This window comes from Sardina pilchardus, chromosome 8 (assembly GCF_963854185.1).
Source record: "Sardina pilchardus chromosome 8, fSarPil1.1, whole genome shotgun sequence".
Taxonomy (NCBI): domain Eukaryota; kingdom Metazoa; phylum Chordata; class Actinopteri; order Clupeiformes; family Clupeidae; genus Sardina; species Sardina pilchardus.
In genome coordinates this window covers 30,898,089-30,925,968 of record NC_085001.1, presented here as the reverse complement: position 1 = coordinate 30,925,968, position 27,880 = coordinate 30,898,089, and the positions used below count along the sequence as shown (strand labels likewise).

The window sequence follows — 27,880 nt, the reverse complement described above, 5'->3', positions numbered from 1 at the left end:
AAGCACATGCCACCACATCGCAGTAGATAGAATATGCCCCTGACGCAAAGAAACCAAAGAAGTGCAACATTTTCACCAAATTCTTCTTGTCTATCACCACGTCTCTGTAAACATATGCTTCACAGAGAGAAACAAAATAATTGTATTCCATTTCCTTTATATTTTCAATAGAGGCAAAAAAGAAATAGATGTCTTTGTTGGTAGCAGAGCACAGATACTTTGACAATGGTGATGGACATCGGCACAGCCATGATCATACTGAAGAAGAAGAGAAACTATGATATAGTTTTACACACGCTGCAAATATCTGAGTTTATAGCAAAATTGTGCTTTCATATTAAAAATCCATATCCATAACCCCTGTTATGGGTGTCCCTTGGTGCTCCCCAACTTTTTTTGTATATAGTATCTATCTATCTATCTATCTATTTATTTATTTATTTATTTATTTTTAAATGTATATCTGTAGTTTAAGGGACACTTGAGCACAAGGAATTTCATTACTTGAACTTGTACACAAAACTGCTTGATCATTAACATTTTAATGGTACAAGGCCATAAAAAAGACAGGGAGGGACACTTGAGTGTAACAATACAAAGTGTGGACATTAGTTAGTTACTAACAACAATAGTAGCCTAACATTAATTCTGCAATTACAGTGGTCATGCCCCTCTGCACACGTTTACAACTACCAGCCAAAATGTACACAGTAGGTCAACATGGTAGAAAGGCTTAATATACGAAATTGCCCAAGGGATATCACCGGGCGGGCACCCTCCTGAATCTTAAAGAGGTAGTCTACTCGATTCTGAAAAAAAAAAAAAAAAACCTTTAACCGACAAAACCAGGTTCACCTAAATTATGGCATTTACTGTAGGCTAGCTGCCCGTTTCATAGACATAAAAGTACAGTTGTGCTCTACTTCCAGGCCTCTATGTGGCAGTAAAGCGTATAAAGCATTCCACAAATTTAGAAGAAGACGTGGCTTGTCCAATGAGAATGCAAGGATCTCGCTTTTAAATTGTGGATTCACCAATCGAAATTGAGCATTTCTCAAAACCGTGACGTCACTTGTGCTTTTAAACCTTAGCGCACATATTTGAATTCTATCAGTTGGGAATGTCACTGAGCAATCAGTTTTCTGAAGATTCAGAGATCTTTTTAAAATTTGCTAAGTGTCAGGAACAATGCTGAACTAATATATATATTTTCATAATCAGACATAATGACAGAGGAATCTGCTGTCAAAGTTTGCGTGAGGGTCCGACCTCTCATACAAAGGTAAGTTTATGTTAGATAGCAGCTAGGCTAACGTTACTTTGCTATGATAAGACAACAGTTAGCAGCTAACGTTAATTTATCGGACTTAGCTTCTATCATGTCAGACATAATTCAGCCAACGATATTCGCTCATGTCCTGGTGTTGAAGCGGATCTATCAAGGGTTTTTTTTCAATAGTAATGGTAGAGTATAGAACTACAATTGTAAGCATCGTAACATTAGCCTTTTAGACTGCCAAGTGTCACAAGTTAGCATCTAGCTGACAGAACCACCTGATTTGATTGGATTTTTTGTAAGCTCCATCTTACTATCTTAAGGGACAGAGAAATCCCTACACTACCTTTACCTTAGTATTAATAAATATTTGACTAATTGCCCATACCAGTTTGGCGCTCCGGGAAAGAAAACACGTTATGCTTATTTCTATTGGCAGAGAGGAGGCTGCAGCGGAAAATGCGGAGCCTGTACAGCTCTACTGGAGAGCTGACAAACAAACCATCCATCAGGTTGATGATGGAAACCCCACAAAAAGTTTCAGCTTTGGTAAATATGGCTTTGTTTCACCCTTGTTCCACTCTTGAGGTGTCAAAGTTACATGGTCCTCTGTCAGATGTGTTCTCCCCAATATGTAGCCTACTACAACTCCTCTGTTTCATGTCTTCTGCAGACAGAGTCTTTAGTGCAGAGGAAAGCACCAACCAGTTGTACCAGGACATTGCAAAGTCATTAGTGGTCTCCACTGTTGAGGGTTATAATGGTGAGTAACAAATGCTACAACATTCTGCAGTGGGTGTAGGCTCTGTCTCTGTGTGTTTGAGTCTATATGTAGTAGTATGTTTGAATATCCATTTCCCCCAGGGAATAGCTATCAGCTATCAAATTGTCATTATGATAGTCTTACACACCAATAGAAATCATATAGGCCTATGGCATATTTTTTGCTTTTGCCTGTCAGGCAAGGCAATTTTATCTATATAGCGCATTTCATGCACAAGGGGATGTTTATGCTTCACAGAAACATGTTAATTTCATACACAAAGATTTATGTTTTTCACATAAATAGTAGGAAGAAATAGTAGAGAAAAGCAACATATTTCTCGGCACAATTTTCTGGGTTGTCAACATGCAATTTGAGATCTGATATAATCCTGACAGTCAAACTCCATTCGGATGTTTTGAGAGCTTGTAGATAGTCAGTAGTGAAATCTTAGGAACAACACTTGAGTTAAAAATCTGCACATACATATTCAAATTAGTTTTTCACATTATGCACATATGTTGGATGTATATAAACTACCTGGCTGGGAAGACATTTTAATCTAGCTGATTTGGTCTGAGCTGCTGTGATTGCATAGATAGATGTATGTATTAAAAACATGTGCTTGCCCCAATTCATAGGAACCATATTTGCATATGGCCAGACTTCATCAGGGAAGACTTTCACGATGATGGGGAGCAGCCGTACCCCAGGCGTTATCCCACTGGCTATGGAGGATGTCTTCCAGACCATCAAAAATGTAGGATGAGAGGGGAGGGGATGTTTTGTTTTTTTATTTTTATATAGATAATGAAGTATGGTTTAGTTTAGCTAATATTCTCATTCATTTTATTGTGGAATATGGTCACAGACCATTGATAAACACACCTGCAACTCTCATCAACTGACTAGGCTTTATGTAATTTTGAGGAAAATATAAAATTAATAACTGAGCCATGTCACTAAACACATTACCGTAAAGCCTCTCAAAGTAGACTGTGTGTAGTAGAAATGATTGAGATCAAGTAATTTATGAATAATGGAGTGCAGACTATGCAAGGATACAGTATATTGAGCGTATATTTGGATTGGTAAGTGCATGGATCTGTGCTCCACATATTAATCTATTTGTTTCTGAACACGTTTTGTTTTGTTTCTGAAACCCTTTTTGTTTATGTCTGTGCATATGAAGTGCCCCAAGAAGGAGTTTCTTCTCCGAGTGAGTTACATGGAAATCTATAATGAGACCGTCACTGACCTGTTGTGTGACAGCTGGAAGAGGAAGCCATTAGAGATCCGTGAGGGCAACTATGTGAGTTTGCGCTTTCCCTGACATGTATGCATGGGTTTTAGGCACGCAACTTCTGTACTCCTGTATGTAGTGTAGTGAATTGGTTGTTAAGGGGTGTTGTGCTTGCAGAAAAATGTCTACGTGGCTGATCTTACGGAGGAGCTGGTGACGTCGCCTGAGCAAGCACTGGCCTGGATCCGGAAAGGAGAAAGTAATGTGTTGTTTTGTTTGTGTGTGTGTGAGCGAGAGAGAGATTATCAATTCCATCATAAACATGAGTCAAAATATGTGTTTTCTACAGAGAATCGCCATTATGGAAAGACCAAGATGAATGAGCGAAGCAGTCGTTCTCACACCATCTTCCGTATGGTAAGCAGCATCCCCATGCTCAGAGTTTGCCCATGCGCGCTTGCACACTCATACTTAATCCTAACCACAGCACAGCACTAAGTGAAGTGTGTGTCTTAACCAGATCCTTGAAAGTCGAGAGCGGAGTGATCCAGCCTCAGGAGAAATCTCTGATGGAGCTATCATTGTGTCCCACCTGGTGAGTCAGCCACCCAGCTCACTCTAGCCCACTGATGCATGTAGTCCCATTTCCTAAGTCTATAGATGTGTGTCCTCTCCTGCTTGTGTGTTCTTATGTGTATTTGTGGTTGTCAAACAGAATCTGGTGGATCTGGCAGGGGCTGAGCGAGCAAGTCAGACAGGAGCAGAGGGTGAGTTGACCACTGATTACCAGTAGGGATTGTAAATTGCATGGAGTTTAGGGGCCACTCTACGATAAGTAAGCGGGAGTGTGGAGTGATTGTTTGCACTTGTTTGTGCATTGCAGGAACTCGCTTCAAAGAGGGATGCAACATCAACCGGAGTCTCTTCACTCTGGGTCAAGTCATCAAGAAGTTGTCAGATGAAAATCAGAAGTAATGCTCAAAATTACTCTTTTCTTTACTTGTTCTTGAAGTAATGTTTTCATAATGTTTTTGGATGAATGTTTATGGTAAATAGTAATGTAAAGGGAAGACACTATTGTTTCTCATACATTTGTAGGCTTCTGTGTAGTGGGTTTTTCTAAATGGTTTCCTTGTGTGTTTCAATGCCCAAATTTGACCGTACAATGCTTGTGCAGGAAAGAGTTCTCCATTCTCTTCATGTTCTCTACAACACTTAGGCAGTCTATAGGCAGAAGTGGAATAACGTATTTAAAATGAGGTCTTTGTCTCTACAGGGGCTTCACCAACTACAGAGACAGCAAGCTGACACGTATTCTGCAGAACTCGCTTGGGGGCAATGCCAAAACGGTCATTGTGTGTACAATCACCCCAGCTGTACAGGACGAGACCCTCAGCACACTGCAGGTACGTTACAACCTGGCCACCCCATCTCCTTGCTGTTTGAATGCCAAGTCCTCTGTTCTGACACATGTCCCCATCTTGGCATGTTGACATTCATTGAAGCCCTGTGTCATTATATTCTGATTTGGATCAAATGCTTACTGTTGATTACTATGGTGCAGTGATGTTTTTGAAATGTGGTGTGGTATCACACCAGTACTAAATGTTAACGTGAGGCTGTTGTGACTGCTCTTCTCTAGTTTGCAAGTGCAGCGAAACGCATGAAGAATGATCCACATGTAACCGAGGTGTCTGACGACGGTGCTCTGTTGAGACGCTACAGAAATGAGATCAATGAGCTCAAACAACGTCTGCAGGAGGTACTCGCGTGCACACACACATGGCACACACACGGCACACATGGCCAGCAGGCCATTACGCCCCGAAATATAAGAACTGTACATGTGGTATTATGCAATTCATTAGTTATGTCATCCACATATTATTCTGAAATTCTTTTAACACGTCCTATTGTATGTTCCTATTCTCTCTGTGCTCTCTTGTATTTAGCACCATAAGTAAAATGCTGCTGCAGAATTATGTGTGAGAGATCTGACCCCAGTGTGTGTTGGGATGGCAGGTTTCCTCGGTGACCAAGACGACGGTGACCGAGAAGCAGACCCTGTGCCAGCTGTTGCAGGAGAAGGAGCAGCTTCAGAGGGAGCAGGAGGACCGTATCCGCAACCTCACCAAACTGCTCGTCACCTCCAATGTTGTCACAGTCAAGAAGGTAACTTGGTCACAAGTTTCTTAAAAATGGTGTAAGCAATAACTGATGCACAGAATATACCTATTTTGCTTTAATACAGACATAGAACAAAAAAGACAATGTGCAACACTCCTGTGTCTTTCCTGCTCACACAGATTCCGAAGCGGCGCATGACATGGGGTGGTAAGCTGTTGCAGGCCGGCCTCCCTTCTGATGCACTAGCAGAGACGGACACTGGGTTCATGGAGCCCTTTGTTAAGCAACGTAGGATCGACCTTTCAGCTATAGTCGAACAAGATGGTGAGCTCAATGGATAATCTCTCTTCTCAGTCCACTTCATGAATAAACTCAGTGGTTGTTTTTATGCCTGTTTTTCATGACTATTGCTTCTGAGTCCTGAGATAAACAGCATTTCTTTCTCCCTTTTTTGTAGACATGGAGGATTTTGAAGGACGTTGGGAAATTCCTTTAGAACGGACTTTCGACATGGATCTGAATCAGAGCAGTGTGACCACGCGCAATTCTTCAGAAAGGTGTGCTTGGATGTGTCTCAGAACTCTTGAGTCTGTCTAGGAACACTAAGTCTGTGTGAGTGTTATTGTAACCCCGTTTGTGACCCTTGCTGTTTTCTTCCAGTGACTATTGTTCCCCAAGGGTTTCTGAAATTAAAGGAAGGCTGGTCAACCTGGAGGAGCAGCTGGAGAGGGAGACGCAGCTTAGGCAGGAGATGCAGCAACAATTAGAGAAGGAGGCGCAAGAAAAACAGGAGTTGCACCTTCAACTCGAGAACGAGGCACAGGAGAAGCAGGAATTACACCTTCAGCTCGAGAAGGTGATGCAGGGAAAACCGGAGCTGAACATTCAACTGGAGGAGACGGCACAGGAGAAGCAGGAATTGCACAGTCGGCTCGAGAAGGAGATGCAGGAGAAGCAGGAATTGCACCGTCAGCTCGAGGAGGAGATTCAGGGAAAACAGGAGCTGAACCTTCAACTCGAGAGGGAGATGCAGGGAAAACAGGAGCTGAACCTTCAACTGGAGAAGGAGACGCAGGAGAAGCAGGAATTGCACCTTCAGCTCGAGAAGGAGGCACAGGAGAAGCAGGAATTGCACCTTCAGCTCGAGAAGGAGACGCAGGGCAAACAGGGGCTTCACCTTCATCACGATATGGAGAAGGAGCTGCAGCATCAGCTTGAGGTGGAGGTACTGCAGAAACAGGAGGCTCTGGAGAGAGCAGCGGAGATGGAGAAGAAGGTGATGGAACTGGAGCAGCAACTAGAAGCTACACCCCACAACACCTCCAACTACAACAGTGAGCAGGTGGGCAAAACAAACCTCTCTCACTGTACTTGCTCTCTAGAGCGTGATCTTTTATATAAATGCCATCTTCAATCCATATGTGTAATGAGTAAAGACTAGTGAAATATTCAGAAAGTTATGTTATTGGTAAAAAGAACATGAGCAATACTGTGGAACTTTCAGATTAAATGTATGTTGAATACTTGTGAATTCCCTTTGACTCCAGTTCAAGAGCGACCTGGGAGAGTCCATCCAACTGTGTGAAGCTCTGAGCTTTGAGAGAGTGAGTTGGCATATGCCTTTGTGACTTTATGCTTAAAAGTGTAAAACCGTAGAAACATTCAATTAATCTGTGTGCCTGTGTTGCTTAGGAGCTACTTTGTCTTCATAAGCTCTCGTATGGTCAGTGGCAATGGCAAGAGCTCATGGTCAAGACACAACTTGTACCTACTGACTTTTTGTCTAAGTTCTACCCTTAATTTAAAGGAACACTTCACCGTTTTTTTTATATTAAACTATGTTATTCCCTTAACTAAGACGAGTTGATGCATACCTCACGTTTCAATGCGTTCATCACTCACTGGCTCTGTTGCGCGCTATTTCCCTATTAAAATACAGTTGCACGACTAGTCACACGACCAAGTATGGTGAGACAAAATAAAACATGGTGCATTTCTAAGCAGGTAAGAGGGATAACTATATTGTGTAGCGCAGTAATATCCTCACTCTTGCACTTTCAGTTTCACTTTGGAGTGAGGATATTACTGCGCTGAGTCTCCCAATGCTCCCAAGTGCTTTGGAGTGAGGATATTACTGCATTGAGTGCTCCCAATGTTATTCCGCCACACAATATAGTTATCCCTCTTACCTGCTTAGAAATGCACCACGTTTTATTTTGTCTCACCATGCTTGGTCGTGTGACTAGTCGTGTAACTGTATTTTAATGGAAAACATGGAAGTGTTTGGTTGCTTCTAACTTCATCTCTGTTTGGATCCTAATGAATGCATTGGGCTAGCTAAGTGCAATCTCCATAGCGCCGCGCAACAGAGCCAGTGAGTGCACGCATTGAAACGTGAGAGGTATGTATCAACTCGTCTTAGTTATGGGAATAACAGTTTAATATGAAAAAATGGTGAAGTGTTGCTTTAAAGTGCCTTTACATGTAGCCTTAGAAGCCTTCTTGCCCTTGTGTTGGTTCAAAATGTTTACATGGCAGTAATTCTGATTCTGTACCTGCTTAAGTCCACATTCCACATTCCACCATGACCATTACCAAACATGTTACATGTATGTAATGTGACCCTGACTCCCTGTGATGTGTGATAGGAAAGGCTGGAGGCTGAGCGGGACGCCCTCCAGAAGGAGCTCCAGGTGTGTGGTGAGGAGGTGGCACGCCTGAGGAGGGACAGCGAGGCCCTGCAGGAGGAGCTGTTGCAGAGGAGGGAGATGGACGAGTTCCAGTGTCTGGAGGAGGAGAGCAAGAGGGAGTACGAGGTGAGTGACACGAGTGACCAACTAACATTCAGGAGTCTCAACAACTACACCTTAAAAACTGTTCTGCAACTTTGCTTCCCTTGATATTAGTTTTAAGAACCTGATTGATTGATTGGTTGATTGATTGATTGATTATAACTTTACAGCAAGAGCTCCTGGCTGAGATTGCTACATTGAAGAAATCAGCAGAGGACTCCAATGCCCAGGCTCAGAAGCTTCAGGTTAGATATAAATTTGTATTAGCTGCATTGTGTATAAGCCACAGAACAGTGTTTTATGCAAGAAACAGAGCCATATTAGTACAATACTAGAAAAGCACTCAGAGAGCGCAGCCTCCTCCTCCTGCATTGCTCTTCCTAGGTTGTCATACATTTGAACCTAAACTATTCAGATCGCGCTATGTGGCCATACCATGCCATTACACCACTAAGCTAAATACATAAAAGCCTCCGGAATCTTGAATGAATTACGGATCACTCCCAAAATTTGATCGTTCCTTGGGTCATGTCCGACCTTCCCTGAAAATGTAATCGAAATCCATCCATTACTTTTTGAGTTATCTTGCTATCAAACAAACAGACAGACAGACAAACAAACAAACCCCGGTCCCCGATGAAAATCCAAATTACCTGTCCCTGTGTATTAATCTCATAGCTGGATACATTTTGCAAAATCAATGTATAAGCTGCGGCTAATAGTTGGGAAATTACAATATGTGTGTCTGCTGTTTGTGGTGATTTTGATGGTCCTGATTACACTTTCTAGGCGGAGCTGAACACGTTGTCAGACCTGCAGGGTGATAAGGACCTGGTGCAGGAGGTGAAGCGCTTGCGGCGCTCCCTGGAGGATGCTGAGTGCCTCAGCCGGGACACTAAAAAGGAGTGGGCCTTCCTGCGCTCAGATAATATCTCTCTCAAAGAAAGAGATGTGAGCATTTGTATTCCTTTCCATCTACTGTTAGAGCCATCCCTTTGCAGATAGAGGGCAGTGTGTAGAAATGTCCTTGGGTATGTGTCTGTGGAGTTGATTTGGGTTTTAATGAATTCTGTTGGTCCTGGCAGGATGTGTTAAGTGCAGAACACCAGCGCATGCAGTCGGAGCTGCACAGTGTGCAGGAACAGCTAGAGGCAGAGAAGAGGCGCTTCAAGAAGATGCAGATAGACCTTCAAAAGGAACTGATGGGGGCTTTTGATGAAAACACCAAGCTCACCACTCTCCTCGATGGCAAAGTCCCTAAAAGTAAGAATCTTCTCACCCCCCTGTTGGCTGTCTTCATTGTTGTCAAATGTATGATTTAGTTAGGCTGGGTGAACCCTGCCTGACCTGCCAGCGAATTTGGATTTCGCCTGGCAACTCAGACTGGAAACCTGCATATCTGTCTCCTCTGTTACCCGCCAGAACCTTTGGCTCCAATCACAAACTAGCTCATCCAAAAGATGCAACGGATCGTTGGTCTGATTGGTTGAAGGATTATCTTAGCATACGGAGTCATGATTTGAATGATGCCAATAGAGCTCGACAGTCCCGCCCCTCCTCCGAGAGAACATGCCTCTCGTGCAGTAGAAGTAAAGCATAGACTCCCATACTAATTTTCAATCTTAAAAGATTGAGCTTTTTATGGTGATAGCCAGACTATGATTTAGTACCAAATGCCTTCTATTACACAAGACCTTCATTTGGTAAGGTCAACACCAAGATTGCCTTTGCGATAGAATTTTTTTAGCAGCTGCATTTTACCAGCGTCAAAAGCGACTTTGCCACTTTGGTAGCTCTTGGTCTGGTCAAACGCATAGTTTGAGGTTCTAACTTCTATACTTTGACCATGCAGAGTGTCAAGATAATGTGCTTTCTGTCCAGAGGCGTTGTGATCGGTGGTGATAACAGTGCAGAAGCATGTATGCTTTTGTACACATAACATTATGTTGAGGCTAATTCTGAAAAAACACCCTCTGGCTCCTTGTGCAGATCTAGTGGATGGTGTGATTCTGGAGCGAACTGTGTCTGAGCTGAAGAAGGAGCTGGAGCAGCACAAGCAGAGTGAAGAAGAGCTCCAGTCTGAGCTTCAGGAGGCCATGCAGAAGGTGCTGGAGCAGCAGCAACAAGAGCTACTGAAGGCTCAAGAGCAGCAACAGCAGTTTGAAGAGAAACTCCAGCAAAATCAGGAAATGTCGAGGGTGGAGCTTCAGCGAGCCCAGGAACAGCTGGAGAAACAGCAGCAGGAACTCCAGAGGGCCCAGGAACAGGAGAACATGTTGCAGCAGGACCTTCAGAAGGCTCAAGATCAGTTGCAGCAGGATCAGGAGCAGCATCAACAGGAGCTACAGAGTTCCCAGGAGCAGCATCAACAGGAGCTACAGAGTTCCCAGGAGCAGCATCAACAGGACGTACAGAGTTCCCAGGAGTGGCATCAACAGGAGCTTCTGAAAGCTCATGAGCATCTACAGGAGGAACTCCAAAATGCCACTGAGCGGTTGCACCAGGATCTGAAAAACGCCCAGGAGGAACAAGACAGACTGCAGCTAGAGCTGCAGAAGGCCTTGGAGAAACATGACTCCTTGCAGCGGGAGCTTCACAACGCTCAAGAGCATCAGCAGCATCGGGAGGCAGAGTTCCAGAGGGCCCAACAGCAGCAGGAGGAACTGCAGCAGGAGCTCCAGAAGGCTCAGGAGCAACTACAGGAGCATCCTGTCTCCCAGGAGCCTGGTGTGGAGATCTCTGAGGAGCTGGAGAGGCTACGCTCTGAACTAGGTGCCCTCACTGCTCAGAGAGCTGAGCTGCAGGAGATCCTGGAGGGTGTGAGGGAGGAGAAGAACCAGCTGAAGAGAGACCTGGAGGAAAGTGTGGACATGGTGAGTTGGTTGACCATGCATGTTGGCTGCATTGTTTTCTTTTTTTCTGTCTCTTGGTTGTTGGTTGTCCCTTGCTTGGTCAGTAAGTGTGAGTATGTTTCTGTTTCCCTCCAGTGTGTGCAGACGCAGTCTGAGCTCCAGCAGCTTCAAAGCAGGCAGTCGTGCAGTTCTGGTGCAACAGACGAGCAGGTTGGTTCAATTAACTAAGAATCACATACCATTAACAACCTCAATGCCATCCATATGATGCAGTGAAATTAAGTGCAGTCCTATATTCACATCATTATCGCAGTCTGACTTTCAGAACGTATTTGAACCATCGTGGCAGAGACTCCTTACTGCTCTTAAATGTCTGTATTGAAGGATATGTATGCGTATTTTTATATAAATGAAGCCACTGTAACTTGAACACGGCTCTGATGTGATACCTTTGTGTGTTTCATTATGAAGCTTCAGCAGCAGAAACAGGAGCTGGAGGAGTTGAGACAAGAGAAGCAGCAACTTCAGGCTGACATTCAGGAGAATGTGGACATGGTGAGACCACGCAATTAAGATCTGGAACCTTAGAGTTTTATGCCGAATCTTTCATCCTGGGTTTTGCCACTGACTTAATTATCGCAATCAATCAATAATTATCTAACATTTTATTTGATAAATAGCTCCGTTCCATGGGCACCCTCCTCTTCCTGAACAACTGTATCTTGTCAGTAAAATGAATTAGAAAAAAAATCCCATATTATAATAACTAATTATATCTGCACTCATTGCATCAGCAGACTGCATGTATTTGGTCTCTTGTTTGGCAAAACTTTGCATGACAGATTAATTCTGACATAATTTATGATTAAATGCTGTTTATTCTCCTTCAGATGATTGAGAACCAGACTGAATTGAGAGAAGCTCTGGATGAGGTCAGAGAGCTGAAGGGCCAGCTGGTTGCCGCCCGTCTTGCCAGTGCACAGGTGAGAATGACATTCTCAAGAAAAATACCAGAACTTTCCAGACATGTTTTGGGCAAAGATAAAAGCCTGTCTCTTCTTGCCCCTCCACAGGCCCCACAAGCCACAGAGAACTCCCTGGAGGCCACTGCTGAACTAGACCGCCTGCGTTCTGAGGTGGCCTCTCTGACTGCTGAGCTGGACCATCTTAAGAGTGTGAGCCAGAGTGAGGGAGGCCAGAAGGCCCAAGAGTTGCAGCAGGAGCTCCACGAGGTTCAAGAGGCACAGCGTCAGAAGGAGGAGGAACTTGAGAGGCTCAGAGATCAGCTGCAGGAGGAGCTCCAGAAAACTCAAGAGACCCCACCGTCAGAGCTACTCCAGGCACAAGAGCAGCAGCGTCATTTAGAAGAGAAACTCCAGAGGGCCGAGGAGCTGTTGCAGCAGGAGCTTCGGAGAGGCCAGGACGAGCAGGAGAGGCTGCAGCAGAAACTCCAGACGGCCGAGGAGCAGCAGGAGACGTTGCAGCAGCAGCTTTGTGAGATCCAGGAGCAGCAGCAGAAAAAGGAGGAGGAGCTCCGTGTACGCAAAGAGCAGAAGGAACAACTGGAGCGAGAACTCCAGGAGATCCAGGACATGTTACAGCAACAACTTTGCAATACCCAGGACCAGCGGCCTCATCAGGAGGATCAGGCACCACTGCAGCAGGAGCTTCATCAGGCACAGCTGGAACAGCAGCAACAGGAGCTCCTGAAGGCCCAGGAGCAACATCAGCAGGAGCTACTAGGAGCCCAGCAGAAGCAGCAGTGTCTCGAGGAAGAGCTTAGCACCGCTCTAGAACAACAGTTAAACCTTGAGAAAGATCTGCAGAAAGCTCAAGAGCGGCTGGAACAGTTGCAGCAGGAACTACAGGAGACTCGACAGCAGCACAGCCACGACTCACTGAAAGCCCAAGAGCAGCAACGGTATTTTGAGCAGGAACTCGATAAAAACGAGCAACTGTTGCACCAGGAGCTTCAGAGAGCACAGGAACAGCAAGATCAGCTGCAACAAGAGCTCCTGAAGGCCCAAGAGCAGCTGCAGCATCACTGCACCCCTCAGGACTCGGAGGAGGCCTCTGGAGAGCTGGAGAGGCTGCGATCCGACCTGAGCGCCCTCACAGCACAGAGGGCTGAGCTGCAGGAGATCCTGGAGGGCGTGAGGGAGGAGAAGAACCAGCTGAAGAGAGACCTGGAGGACAACATGGTGAGAACGGTGGAAAAACTGTCTGATATGTGTTGTTATTATTAAGAACGGTGGTTAAGCTTCTTGAGATCTGTCTATAGTCTGGGTGTGTTACTAGACTTGGGGTTAGTTGCGCTATGGCGTTCTTTGGTGCTGCTAGGTCAGTTATGTTTAAGATTAGATTCGATTTAGATTCAATTTTATTGTCATTGTGCTTTTCTGCTTTTTTGCAGGCTCAGCAGGAACTAGAGGAGCTGAGGCAGGAGAAGAGACAGATGCAGACAGATCTTGAGAACAACATGGCGAAAGTGAGTGACCATTGTCCAGTCCCTGCACAATTGTGGCAACGTCTAACAGACTGAAGCTAAGACCGACTTTGCCCTGTATTGTTTTCTAGGCCAGTGAGCTGGAGGCACAGCTGCAGTGTGTGACTGAGGAGAGGCAGCGTCTGCTGGGGGATAACGAAGTAGCACAGACCCTCCAGAAGGAGGTGGATCAGCTGCGATCTGAAGTCTCGTCCCTCAGTGCAGACAGAGAGCAGATGCAGGAGAGACTGAGGGAGGACGAGAAGAGGCACTCTGAGGAGCTGCAGGAGCTCAGCCTACAGAGAGAGCAGCTCCTCCAGCAGCACAGCACAGCTGCAGTGGAGAGCACTGAGGAACTGGAGAGGCTGCGCTCAGAGGTCAGCGCCCTCACCACCCAGAGAGCCGAGCTGCAGGAGATCCTGGAGGCCGTCAGGGAGGAGAGGAGCCGGCTCAAGAGAGACCTGGAGGAGAATGGGGGCATGGTGAGAAGAGTTGTTTAAAGACCTTGTATAGCTGAAATTATGTTTGTGGATGTGCTATTTTGGAGCAAAAATATGAGGCCCTAATTTGAAAGATGGACAATGTCTGAACTCTGAAGTCTAAGGAAAGCTGATTTCAAAACTTCGGCGCGTAACTGAAGCGTTCCGTTCGCAATGTGTAAAATCCATTTTAGAAGACTTGTCTATTTGTTTCGAATGTACGCGTCACTGTCGCGTCTGGTGTAGCTACTTCCATTGATTATAATTATTATTAACTGCTGCAGAATACGCTTCGCGAACGGAGCGCTTCAGTTATGCGCCTGGTATAGCTCCCCTGTAAGTCCTAGTCCATAAATAAAAAGAACTTGCTTGATGACGGACTGCACGTTGCCTGCCATTTAAATTAGGGCCCCAGGTGTTCGAGTCAAATCTTTAAGCTTCAATTCGAACAGGAGATTAAGGTGATGGGGTTCGGCCCATTGTGAGAGATTTGGCAAGCTTTTGTAATAGATGAGGTGGAACTGTTGTTTCAGTATTTGCATTATTTATTTATTTATTTTTAGGCTCAGCAGCAACAGAACGAGTTGGAGGAGATCAGACTGGAGAAGATTCAACTACAGACAGATCTGCAGAACAACATGGAAAGAGTGAGTGACCTAATATCTTACCACTTTACATTTTCAAGGTTTCTACTTGGGGTTTTAACAGATTGTGATAACTCTAGAGATTCACCTGATGGAAGTTGTAATGTTTTAGATACCTCAAATGTATTTTCAAGAAGGTGATATTGAGTATGTTGACATAAACATTAGTAATATTATTCCAATAATATTCCAATATTGACTCAATTATATGTGTAATAGTATAATATATGAATATTAAATAGGGCTGCACAATTATCGTAATCATAATCGTAATATAGACCAATAGACGGGTCAATATATGGGGAAAAAATACCCAACCTACAAAAATGATACAAAAGGTTTTTCAACTGATTATGATGCCTAGAACATATTGAACAATCGAGTAAATTCTGACTCCAGTAAAGGGGTCATTTTCAAAATGGTGTCCAAGATGGCCGCCAGAAGTTTTGGCTATATCTGAATCATTATTCAGACTAGGAAAGTAATTTTGTTTGATAGATGTCACTGAATCATATGTTACACTAAAGTATCAGTTCGTCCCATCCCAAGACTTCCCAAGAGTAATTGACCTCTTGCCCAGGGGTTTGACTGATAGCCACTCTGACCAATAAGTATCATTGGGTCTAGACAATCTCTCAAAATGTCCTCCTTGTGTTCCCAGGCCATTGAGCTGGAGGCACAGCTGCAGTGTGTGACTGAGGAGAGGCAGCGTCTGCTGGGGGATAACGAAGTAGCACAGACCCTCCAGCAGGAGGTGGATCAGCTGCGATCTGAAGTCTCGTCCCTCAGTGCAGACAGAGAGCAGCTGCAGGAGAGACTGAGGGAGGACGAGAAGAGGCACTCTGAGGAGCTGCAGGAGCTCAGCCTACAGAGAGAGCAGCTCCTCCAGCAGCACAGCACAGCTGCAGTGGAGAGCACTGAGCAACTGGAGAGGCTGCGCTCAGAGGTCGGCGCCCTCACCACCCAGAGAGCCGAGCTGCAGGAGATCCTGGAGGCCGTCAGGGAGGAGAGGAGCCGGCTCAAGATGGACCTGGAGGAGAATGGGGGCATGGTGAGAAGAGTTGTTTAAAGACCTTGTTTAGCTGAAATTATCTTCATGGATTTGTTATTTTGTAGCCAAAAAAAACATGTGTTCTCAAAGCTCCAGGTGTTTGGTAGAACTCTGTCTGTCTGTTTTGAATCTTAAAGATCTGACTTGGAGATGAAGGTGATGGGATGGAGCTCCTTGTGAGATATGAGGCAACAGATGAGTGGAACTATTGTTTTTAATACTTGTACTATTTTTTAGGCCCAACAGCAGCTGAATGAACTGGAGGAGATCAGACTAGAGAAGAGGCAACTACAGACAGATCTGCAGAACAACATGGAAAGAGTGAGTGACTTAAGATCTTACCACTGTACATTTTCAGGATATCCAGCTGGGATTTCAACAGATTATGGTAACCCTAGAGACTCACCTGATGAAGTTGTATTGATTTAGATACGTCAAAATCTCTGTATTTTCAAGAGGGTGATGTACGTTTGTGTCACACAGTTGCTATTTTCAATATTTTCTGCATGAAAACAAGGCTTTGGTGGTAGAAAGTTCAGAAAGTTGCTTTGAGTGAATGGAGTAATAGCTTACTTCTGTGCATTTCTTCTCAATGACAGAACTAAGAAGTTTTTTTTTTATCATTATTGTTTCCCAAGAGAGTCAGACATTTGTTTGCAGTGGATTACTAAAATAAAGCAAGATGTTGGACCATATTTTCACATTTTGCTGAGATATATGGGTGATGATGTAGCCCTCTATCCTATTAATGTGTCCTTTCATACTGATCTCAGGATCCAATTTCTTTCAGTAGCCCACTTTTCAACATGCATCATTGTGAGCATTAATGGTCAAGACTCAAGATTTTTTGCCCAGGCCATCGATATCAAAGCCGTTCAAATTGCACTGTATGTGAATGTAGCACAACAGCAGGTCTACCACCGAAGCTTCTTTTTGGTGCAGAAAAGGTTCAAAATGGTGACCACGTTCTATAACTATATTGAGTGTGTTTACATGGATCAAAATGTCCTCCTTGTGTTCCCAGACTAATGAGCTCCAGGCACAGCTGCAGTGTGTGACTGAGGAGAGGCAGCGTCTGCTGGGGGATAACGAAGTAGCACAGACCCTCCAGAAGGAGGTGGATCAGCTGCGATCTGAAGTCTCGTCCCTCAGTGCAGACAGAGAGCAGCTGCAGGAGAGACTGAGGGAGGACGAGAAGAGGCACTCTGAGGAGCTGCAGGAGCTCAGCCTACAGAGAGAGCAGCTCCTCCAGCAGCACAGCACAGCTGCAGTGGAGAGCACTGAGCAACTGGAGAGGCTGCGCTCAGAGGTCAGCGCCCTCACCACCCAGAGAGCCGAGCTGCAGGAGATCCTGGAGGCCGTCAGGGAGGAGAGGAGCCGGCTCAAGATGGACCTGGAGGAGAATGTCGACGTGGTGAGGGGACTTATTTTTTTCTGGTTTTATTTAAAACCCCAGATTTCAGCACGGATGCGCAAAAACAGAGGAAAAGCTGTCGATAACAATCAAATAGATGCTGACATTCAGATCAGAACATCCGATCTGAGAGTTAAAAACATTTCAAAGGAGACAAAGTCAGGGCATAGGCTCAAAACGCTGTTTTTCCTGACCAAACAAAACACTGATACTGGAGAGTTTTTAGAACAAACCGTTCATTGAACGAAAACTGAGTATGCGAAAGGTCAAGAGGCTTAAAAGCAATCGCCATATTTAAATGTACCCGGCTATGTATGGACATAGCGTGAAGGTCATCACTGGTGTGATGTATTTAGAGGTGCATAGTTAAGATGTTGTTCTTTTTCAGGTGCAGCGTTTGAAGGCTCAGAGGACCAGCTATCCTGAACACTCAGACCTGGTAAGTAATGTGAGGTCCACTCTGCACCGTACCCTGTATTGGTGCACCCTGCTTGACTTTGACATTTTACAATCAATACGTCATGGGTGTGGCTCACTACAACCATTGAAACTGATGAGGTTGATGATCTGCTGAAACAATCAGCTAAGTGTGCGTGTTTTTTTGTGTGTGTGTGTTTGGCTTTTTTAACGCTTTGCCTATCTTTGCCACTAGGTGGTGCAAGAAAATCAATCCCAGCAGAAATTGCAGGTGGGTACTTCACACCACACCATCATGGTGCACAATACCAATATCACTTCACACTACCAGAACTGACCTAGTGCCCTCTGCTATCCAGGCGTGGTCCTTGCGAATCCAGCGTCTGGCCGATCAGCTTTCTCAGAAACTGCGAAAGCGCTGGACAACGGAGCTACTGGCCTCTGCCGAGCACACCGAGAGAGGACTGACCAAACAGCTGCTGTCCCACACGCCACATCTGGAGCCCCTGACCACTAGCCTCAAGAAGAGCACACTACAGTTGCAGGACCTGCTTTGGACACGACTGGTAGGATGGGGTCGGAGGGGTGGGGGGGAGGTCTGACCCGAACTTTCTAGGCTTCATTTGAATAGAGCACAGATACTAGAATTCAGCACAGCCATAAATGTACAACCCCTGGCAAAAAATATGGAATCACCAGTCTTGGAGGATGTTAATCCAGTTGTTTAATTTTTTAGAAAAAAGCCAGATCACAGACATGACACAAAACTAAGTTCATTTGAAATGGCAACTTTCTGGCTTTAGGAAACATTAAAGGAAATCAAGAAAAAAATTAGTTAATCAGTAACAGTTGCTTGTTTTAGACCAGCCAGAGGGGAAAAAAATATGGAATCACTCAATTCCAAGGAAAAAAATATGGAATCATGAAAAACAAATTGACAAAAGAACACTTCAACGCACCACTAGTACTTTGTTGCACCACCTCTGGCTTTTATAACTGCTTACAGTCTCTGAGGCATGGACTTGAGTGACAATCAGTACTCTTCATCAATCTGGCTCCAACTTTCTCTGATTCCAGTTGCCAGATCAGTTTTGCAGGTTGAAGCCTTGGGATGCACCATTTTCTTTAATTCTACTACAGATTTTCAATTGGATTGAGATCCAGACTATTTGCAGGCCATGACATTGACCTTATGTGTCTTTCTTCAAGGAATTCAACAGTTTTTGCTCTATGACAAGATGCATTATCATCTTGAAAAATGATGTAATCATCCCCAAACATCCTTTCAATTGATTGGATAAGAAAAGTGTCCAAAATGTCAATATAAACTTTATATAATAAATAATAATATAAGCATTATTGAAGATGTAACGATCGCCATCTCCCCAATGCCTTTACCTGACATGCAGCCCCATATCATCAATGACCTTGTTTTTTTCAGGCAGTTGTCTTCATTAATCTCATTGAAATGGCACCAAACAAAAGTTCCAGCATCATCACCTTGCCCATTGCAGAAACGCGATTCATCACTGAATATGACTTTCATCTAGTTATATCCACATTCCAATGAGATTTATGAAGACAACTGCCTGAAAAAAACATGCACATTTCCTCAGTCGTTGATGATATGGGGCTGCATGTCAGGTAAAGGCATTGGGGAGACGGCGATCGTTACATCTTCGATAATGCTCAATCCAATTGAAAATCTGTAGGAGAATTTGAAGAAAATGGTGCATCCCAAGGCTCCAACCTGCAAAACTGATCTGGCAACTGGTATCAGAGAAAGTTGGAGCCAGATTGATGAAGAGTACTGATTGTCACTCATTAAGTCCATGCCTCAGAGACTGTAAGCTGTTATAAAAGCCAGAGGTGGTGCAACAAAGTACTAGTGGTGCGTTGAAGTGTTCTTTTGTCAATTTGTTTTTCATGATTCCATATTTTTTTCCTTGGAATTGAGTGATTCCATATTTTTTTCCCCTCTGGCTGGTCTAAAACAAGCAACTGTTACTGATTAACTAATTTTTTTCTTGATTTCCTTTAATGTTTCCTAAAGCCAGAAAGTTGCCATTTCAAATGAACTTAGTTTTGTGTCATGTCTGTGATCTGGTTTTTTTCTAAAAAATTAAACAACTGGATTAACATCCTCCAAGACTGGTGATTCCATATTTTTTGCCAGGGGTTGTATTTACACTGCATGTGCCCACTTAAGCTTGGTTACCATTCAGTTGTACCTCTATTCTCTTAGCACAGAATGACCATAAGATGGTTCAGTAAGATGATCATTTTTCTGTGTGCTAACCCGCTGTCGTGTCCTCCGCTACAGGCTTCTCTCCAGAAGCTGGCGGTGGCTTATAGGGGCCACTATGAGACCCTGTGGCAGCAGGAGGCCTCTGCTGTGGACCAGAGTGGCCTGATGGCTCAGGCCCAGAAGAGCGCCTCCGGCCATCCGTGTCCACCTCAGGATGTCCTCCTCCGCCTCCTGCTGGAGAGGAGGGAGCTTCACCTACAGGTGGGTCTGCACTGGCGCTGTGGCACACACACACCAGGCTCCTGCTACATACACCTGGAGAAGAACTAACGGGGCAAAGCACAGGGATTCTGCAGGGTCCTTAAAAGTCTAACTAAATTAGAATTTTTGGCTTTAAGTCTTAAAAAATGCACTTGGTCTTAATACATTTAGGTACATTTTGTTAACATGCATTATAATGCTTATTTCGCAGTGATTATGTAAAGGCCCTCTGGAGATTTCTTTTTTATCTTGAAATATGTTTATATTATGTTATGTTTCCACGTTGGCACACAAACTTTTAATAGGGCAGCCGGCACTGTGCGTAGGTCCTATCTGTTACAAAGCGGCCTGAGGAAGTTGCTGTTGGGGCAGGAATAGCATCGCTGTGTCTGTGTTAAATGGATGAGCCCTGTGTGCCAGTGTCCCATTCTAAGCGTAGCTGTTGTTGCGTGCGCTCAGGAGATGGCGTCGGCGGCGCAGCGGTTGGAGGGCGGCGTGGCGGCGCTGGAGGAGGTCCTGAGCGTGGAGCTGCAGCACCGCGTGCAGGCCAACCAGCGGCTGGAGGGGCTGTGCACCCGCGCGCCCACCGAGCCCACCGAGCCCGGCGCCCTGGCGCGCCACCTGCAGCAGGAGACCAGCCGCCGCCACAGCGTGGCCAGCTGTGAGCAAGCCATCTGCCAGGTGAGAGCACGGGCCTGTGGGCTGGGAGAGGTCTGCTGGTACTAACTAAGGCAGTGGTGTTTTTTGTCATGTGTGCTCTTGGTTCATCACAGTTAGAAGTGTGTCTGTGTGTGTGTGTCTGTCCCTACTAGTGTAGGGACATCCCTCGCCATCTTCAAAAAATGTCTGAAAACCCAGCTCTTCAGAGAACATCTCCTCTCATAGCACTACTACAGACAATTGCATTCATTGATGCGCTTATTGTGTTGTTGTTTTTTTAATTGTTGTTAGAACTGCTCTAAAAAGCTTTAAATGTTTTTACCATGTTGTAAGTCGCTTTGGTTGAAATGCGTCAGCCAAATGTAATGGTGTGTGTGTGTCGCAGGCCCTGGTCAGTGAGCAGCAGCGTGTGGCCAGCAGTAAGGTGACTCCTGAGCAGTGCCGCCAGATGGTGGCGCCACTGAGCCTGCTCCAGCCACCGCTCTCAGAGCTCCAGCAGGACAACCAGCAGCTCAACTCCAGGCTGCAGCAGGCCTTCACTCACACTCAGGTACAGCCCCAGAGCACAGGCCTTCACTCACACTCAGGTACAGCCCCAGAGGTACAGCCCCAGAGCACAGGCCTTCACTCACACTCAGGTACACACTCAGGTACACACACTCAGAGCAGCAGGCCTTCACTCACACTCAGGTACACACACTAAGAGCAGCAGGCCTTCACTCACACTCAGGTACACACACCTAGAGCAGCAGGCCTTCACTCCCACTCAGGTACACACTCAGGTACACACACTCAGAGCAGCAGGCCTTCACTCCTCATGGCACACCATGATGTAGACACATTCTATCCTCTTCGAACCTCTTGAACACACACACACACACACACACACACACACACACTTACAGCAATGGGCCATGCATGCTACACAATGATTGTGCTGTTTACATCCTTTAGGGCCTTTGTCCACCAATCATGTTTGTTGTGTGGACAGCAGCAGTGACTGTTTCTTTCCGCAGTGCTCAGAGCACTGAAAGTTGAAATCTGTTAGAACTTTTAGAACAGCGCTGGGCTCGTCAATGTCACTTCTCACTTAACGACCAATCAAAATGGAACCTCATAACCTCCCAACAAGCGCTAAGAGCACTAACCGAAGTGCTGAGAAAAGGAGGTTGAGGGCGCTGTCAGCGCAAAAAACATGGTGGACATGGGGCCTATAAGACTGACTCCAGCACTTTTTACAGCCTTAGATCTCTGTTCCTCTATTAAATCTCTGTTCCTCTGAAGTGTACGTTCAGAAGTGTACATTCAGAGGGTGTTTTCATGACCAAATCCCCTCGTGGCCTTCCAAAGACTTAAAGACTACTTTACACCTTCTTCCTCATTTGGGGAATTGGATTGTGTCTGGTCCCGCCCCCACTCCCCACCCTTCCCCTGCTGCAGCCGACACGCTAGCTAGCTTGTCTGTGTCTTTAGGAAGAATTCTCCCGCCCCCAGCTACTCAGGAACGGTTCTGTTCGCTTATGACACACTAATGGATTAATGCCTGAATTTGGCCCACTTGGTCAAGACAGAGCTCCAAAGCAGAACTCCCCAGTAATGACACTGACTGCTTATTTAGCTTGTGATATGTCTTGTAAAACGTGGAAGACATCAGACGGACATGTTCACAAGGTTAAAACCTCTCACTCTAACTCTGGCGCTCTCTCACTCTATCTCTCTCTAGACGGTAGAGAAAAAGCTGCAGCATCTTCAGGCGGCTCATGAGCTTTCATCTCAGCAGTGCAGCAAACAGCAGCTCCAGCTGAAGGAACTGCTGGACAAACTCGCCCACAGTCAGGTAAGCCTATGTGCTTGTGTGTATGCATGCACCACGGCTTTGTGTTGTGCATTTTGTCCTCCTAAAAGTATTTGTCTCTGAACTTGACTGTGTGTGTGTGTGTGTGTGTGTGTGTGTGTGTGTGTGTGTGTTTGTGTGTGTAGACCCTGGCCCAGAGCAAGATGACTCCCAGTGCAGTGGAAATGCAAAAGCTGAAGAATCGACTGGTGAACATGGAGATGGAGAACACTAATCTGAATACCAGCCATCAGCAAGAGTAAGACACACACACACACACACACACACACACACACACACACACACACACACACTTTCCATCTGAAACCTCTGCTTGTTGGGATTTGATGGTGATGGAAAGATCGATTGGGTGCTGAACCAAATCAATGTCAATGTTTGTCCTACAGTCTCTGTTTTGTTCTGTTCTGTTCTGTGCGCCTATCGAACCTGCATGCAGACGGTATCATACAGTAACCTATTATTGACCTCTGTGGTCACTCTGCCCACCGCTGTCTAGACTAGCGCGGTTTACCTCAAATATCTGCATTCTCAAAAGTTATACCTTAATTCCGCTCTTTGGGTAAACAATGGCATGGACTCTGTCTGTCGACTAGTTGGCCATTTCATTTTGATATATTTTTCTGCAGATATTTTGTACTTAGATGTTAGAAAATAAATATATCCAATTGTACTGTAGCCTATGGAATAATTATTTTTTGTTAATTATGTTTTTATTAAATGTAGGTAGGCTGGTTGATACAAAGTTAGGAAGATTCTTTGTCTATGCCATTAGCAAGCTGCCCAGAATAAGTACATCACTAGTATTTATTAACGTGACCTTAACTGCGCACTGTCTGGTATGGGTTGCCATGGTGGTTAAATCAGTAATGTTCATCATGAGCACTCGCCCCACCCCCAACACACACACACACACACACACACACTCTGACATCTAGGACCCTCAACTGTTCCAGTATCTAAATAAAGCCACAGCATAAGTGTAATTGCCATCCTAATTATGGTCTGTGTGTGTGTGTGTGTGTGTGTGTGTGTATGTGTGTATGTGTGTAGGCTGGAGAGGCTGACGTCAGTACTCAAATACAAGGAGGAGTTGATCCGTAAGCTGAAGGAGGATTTGAGGATGAAGCAGCAGGATGACGAGCATTCATGTGAGCACTCTTTTCTTCCTCTCTCTTCCCTTCTTCCTCTGTTCCCCTCTTCCTCTTCAACCTCTGTTCTCTTCCTCTGTTCCCTCTCTTACTGCCTTTTACACCTTGTGCTCCCCTGTCTCTTGTCAGTCAGCAGATGCCCAGCAGATATGGGCTAACATTTAGCACCGTTAAAGCTTTGAAACATCACGGGATAGAATTTTGAATCCCCTCACTTCTTCTCTCCTTCTGCAGATATGGAGGATAATCGCTCCAAGCACTGTGGCCACCAGGAGGAGATTCAGCAGCTGCAACAGAAAATTGCCCAGTTAGAGAGGTGTGTGTACATATTCTCCACACCCATGTGATCGGTCAAAGGCTTGTATGAGAAGCGACATCTTCTATTATTACACCTAACAAGTGATGGAATGCATTGGATGCATAAGCATTGAAGAGGGCTGGTGGCTGTACTGGTTGGATGAGTGAGTCTCTAGTTTGCTTTAACAACTCTGTGTGTGTGTGTGTGTGTGTGTACACAGCACTCTGTCCAGCCAGCAGGAGGAGGTCGACCGATGGAAACGGCGCGCTTACAAGCTGAAGGAGAGCCGCCGTGAGGGGGGTCTACACACACCCACCAAGCAGGGGCGTCCCCCCACCCCCACCAAACACACACGCCCCGTCACCCCCACCAAGCACGCCCTCCCGCACGCCCAGTCCAGGCCGTCGCCCAGCAAGCGTCCGGCGCTCGGCGCGGCCCCGCCGTTGAACTCCCCCCAGCGGCCGCTGCTGGACTCGCCCAAGAGCCTGTTCTTCGACATGCCGCCCGGGACCCACGGCCCTCCCCTCGCACGCACCAAGGGCTTCTTTGACAACTGTGCCCTGGGGCCGGCCACCGGTAAGCTTCCCACCCCGCAGCCACAGTGTCGAACAGTGTTGAGCAATGCGCAAGACTGCGCGACCTGCACACTTGACACAGGACCACACCCCAGGATATAGGCGCCACGTACACAGAGACCCACAGGCACATATCCTGTCCACGACTTCAGCCCGTCTCATAGCTCACAAGTATATGCAACATTTGTAGATTTGTGTGCACTATATTTCATTTAATCCAACCCCATAAAGTTTCACATACACATAAACGCATACGCATCTAAACCTGCTGGTGTGTGTGTGTGTGTGTGTGTGTGTGTGTGTGTGTGTGTGTGTGTGTGTGTGTGTGTGTGTGTGTGTGTGTGTGTGTGTGTGTGTGTGTGTGTGTGTGTGTGTGTGTGTGTGTGTGTGTGTGTGTGTGTGTGTGTGTGTGTGTGTGTCATACACATGCCCCACTGTGCCTTACTAAACCCACCCAGTTGGGTCCCTACTGGCCCTGTCTTCATGCCCTCATCACTCCCATAGCTACTCGCGCTGTGCTGTTGACCCAGTATCCTCATCACTCCCATAGCTACTCACGCTGTTGACCCAGTATCCTCATCACTCCCATAGCTACTCTTGCTGTTGACCCAGTATCCTCATCACTCCCATAGCTACTCATGCTGTTGACCCAGTATCCTCATCACTCCCATAGCTACTCATGCTGTTGACCCAGTATCCTCATCACTCCCATAGCTACTCACGCTGTTGACCCAGTATCCTCATCACTCCCATAGCTACTCACGCTGTTGACCCAGTATCCTCATCACTCCCATAGCTACTCGTGCTGTTGACCCAGTATCCTCATCACTCCCATAGCTACTTGTGCTATGCTGGTGACCCAGTATCCTCATCACTCCCATAGCTACTCGCGCTGTTGACCCAGTATCCTCATCACTCCCATAGCTACTCGCGCTGTTGACCCAGTATCCTCATCACTCCCATAGCTACTCACGCTGGTGACCCAGTATCCTCATCACCGCCTGTCGCACGCACACATTCCACAGTAACCCCGAAGGTGACACATTCAGTGGCGCTCGTATATCTCTACTACATTGCGATCACGTGGCACAGCCACACCACCGTGTAGATTCCCATCCCTGGAGCACTCTGTCTGCTTCTGCTACCGCGTGTGCCGGAGCAGTCCCATCATGCACCTGTGCAGCCCGCGTATGAGGCCACCCTGTTGCTTTTTTGTTTGCTACAGACAGTGAGGAGGACGAAGCCGACCCATTGACCTCGGAGGGTAACCCAAGTCTATTCTGGGGGCTCACACTGGGTGGTCTGTGGTGTGCTTAATGCCTGTGTGTTTGTCACTTATGTCACCAGGAAGTTGGTCACAGTAACATGGGTTCGGTTTTGGGGTGTTTTCACTTAACCACAGTTGATCGTCTCATCAAAGACTTCGACGAATAATAAAGACTTCAAATAAACTGAGCTAACCACATTTCCCCCCTAGATTTGGACCAGCTCTGGTGTTCAAATGGCGCTTTACAAACTGCTCAGGGACTTGTTGAAGTGATTTCCATCCAGCTGCTTTGTTTGGCCTGAGCTAACAGATGTAATCAGTGTCGTAAAACGCACTCCAGAGCAGCTTTTCCGGCGTCTTGGCCACAGTCTTTGTGCTAACAGGTTTTCACTCCCTCCTGAGGAAGGCTCACCTGGTGCCAGGGCCCACTCGGGCGTCACCTGATGTCAGGTTGCATATGAGTGATCTGTTGAGTTTGCTTGTTCGGAATGCCGCCTGACCAGCTCTCTACAGATAGGGAGGAGGCGCCCCTGGCATTGACAACTCAGCCCAGGCTGTGGTAGTGTCTGCCTGTAGACCATGATCACACTACTCAGGGGTTTTGGCCTAAATGTGAAAGTAAAAGTAACTAGAAACTAAGTAAAAAGAAACTTAGATTGAAGGAAACATATCATTGTGAACATATTCAGTCTGAAAACTAGGGATGGACTGATCCGACTTTTCAGGTCCTGATACCCAGACGTCGTATTTGCTCATGAGTACCAATGTGATAGCAGTGTAGTCACCAAAGATTCTAGAAACCGCTCTAGAGTGTTTGGTAGTCACTAAGCAGCCGTAGAACTCAAGGCTATAGAACTGTTCTAGCGAGCCTACAGTACCTGCAGTTGACCGTTTGTTATTAGCTCCCTCATGCAGTATTGGTTCATCAACTCTTGTGAACAAAGAGTTGGTTTGAAGATATTGGGCTCATTGGCCTATTAGCCAGCAGCACAGGAACTTCAGTGCTGGTGTTAGTAACCTGGGCCAGAGAGTTCCTATTGCATTACACTAAGGGCCATGTAACCAACATGACCTATGGTCCTCATTGTTGAACTTGGGCCTCTTGCTAGGGTTTCAGTTCCAGGCTTTAGCCCAGTACATGTTATCTGTTAAGTTCAAGAAACAGGTTTGGCCCACAATGTCAACTTGGCTCTCGTCACAATACCTGATCCAGGTATTTGAGTCAGCAGACTGATATCAGTTTGAGATTGGCGCATCTCTTCTCAAAACCCACTTTTCCAGGAAGTAGTGAGTCACCTGAGCCGAAGAAATGTTTCATCCAAATGTACCGGTTAATACAATAGAACATCATCGTCTATGTTGCATATTTAGGAAAAACTCTCCATCAAATACAGCTCAAATAGATCAAAGCCTATGGAACTGCCTTTGAGCGCGCACACACTCATCTCGACTCACACATCTGTGGATGCCTCTCGACATCTCTCCTCGATCCTCGATGCTCGGTCCTCCAGGCTCGTTCCCACTGATCTACTGTATAACACTGGATAGACTATCCCATTGTTGCCGCCCCATCATTCTTAATGTAGATCAGTGAGGACGAGGACCGAAGAAGGAAGGGAAGACGTCTAAAAGACTAATGAGAGGCACCCTGTGCTCATGGAGTGTGTCCATACTGCCTGTATGTGTCTGGACGTGTGTCTGCTCCTGCTCCTACTCACGCATATGTTCTCTGTGCACACACAGGGGCCACAGGAGGAGGCAGCGCAGACAAGAGGGAGGAGTGGTGGCCAAGCGCCCCCAAACAGGGCCAGCAGTGTGAGACCCAGTGATGAACCGCCGTCCTGTCCTGTCCTGTCCTGTCCTGTCCTGTCCTGTCCTGTCTACTTTTACATGTCTTGTTTTTATCTCTGTTTTAATAAGAATTGTATATACGTTTAATAATGCTTTGTGCTTTCTTTTACTGCTGTATTTAGAAAGAACTTGATTGTTTTGTATTAAAGGAAATTTCACATTTTATGTTGGGTG

At 45.8% G+C, this 27,880-nt stretch overlaps 1 protein-coding gene across 1 annotated transcript; it reads left to right on the top strand.

The window, feature by feature from the left end:
* Nucleotides 1-1,159: 1,159 nt before the first annotated feature.
* cenpe (centromere protein E) lies at nucleotides 1,160-27,871 on the top strand. Its single transcript, XM_062543565.1, has 45 exons — nucleotides 1,160-1,282; nucleotides 1,716-1,825; nucleotides 1,950-2,039; nucleotides 2,681-2,799; nucleotides 3,232-3,351; nucleotides 3,460-3,541; nucleotides 3,632-3,699; nucleotides 3,803-3,877; nucleotides 3,998-4,049; nucleotides 4,166-4,253; nucleotides 4,559-4,688; nucleotides 4,925-5,044; nucleotides 5,305-5,454; nucleotides 5,589-5,733; nucleotides 5,867-5,966; nucleotides 6,070-6,751; nucleotides 6,957-7,013; nucleotides 8,058-8,225; nucleotides 8,372-8,446; nucleotides 8,991-9,152; nucleotides 9,287-9,464; nucleotides 10,191-11,074; nucleotides 11,189-11,263; nucleotides 11,525-11,608; nucleotides 11,944-12,036; nucleotides 12,127-13,254; nucleotides 13,467-13,541; nucleotides 13,631-14,020; nucleotides 14,581-14,664; nucleotides 15,323-15,712; nucleotides 15,950-16,033; nucleotides 16,737-17,126; nucleotides 17,515-17,565; nucleotides 17,779-17,814; nucleotides 17,903-18,109; nucleotides 19,867-20,052; nucleotides 20,512-20,733; nucleotides 21,098-21,262; nucleotides 22,436-22,549; nucleotides 22,693-22,805; nucleotides 23,618-23,715; nucleotides 23,950-24,031; nucleotides 24,234-24,589; nucleotides 25,814-25,852; nucleotides 27,599-27,871. The coding sequence occupies exons 1-45, from the start codon at nucleotides 1,227-1,229 to the stop codon at nucleotides 27,682-27,684; spliced, it is 8,259 nt and encodes a 2,752-aa protein (XP_062399549.1). The 5' UTR covers nucleotides 1,160-1,226; the 3' UTR covers nucleotides 27,685-27,871.
* The last annotated feature ends 9 nt before the right edge of the window (nucleotides 27,872-27,880 follow it).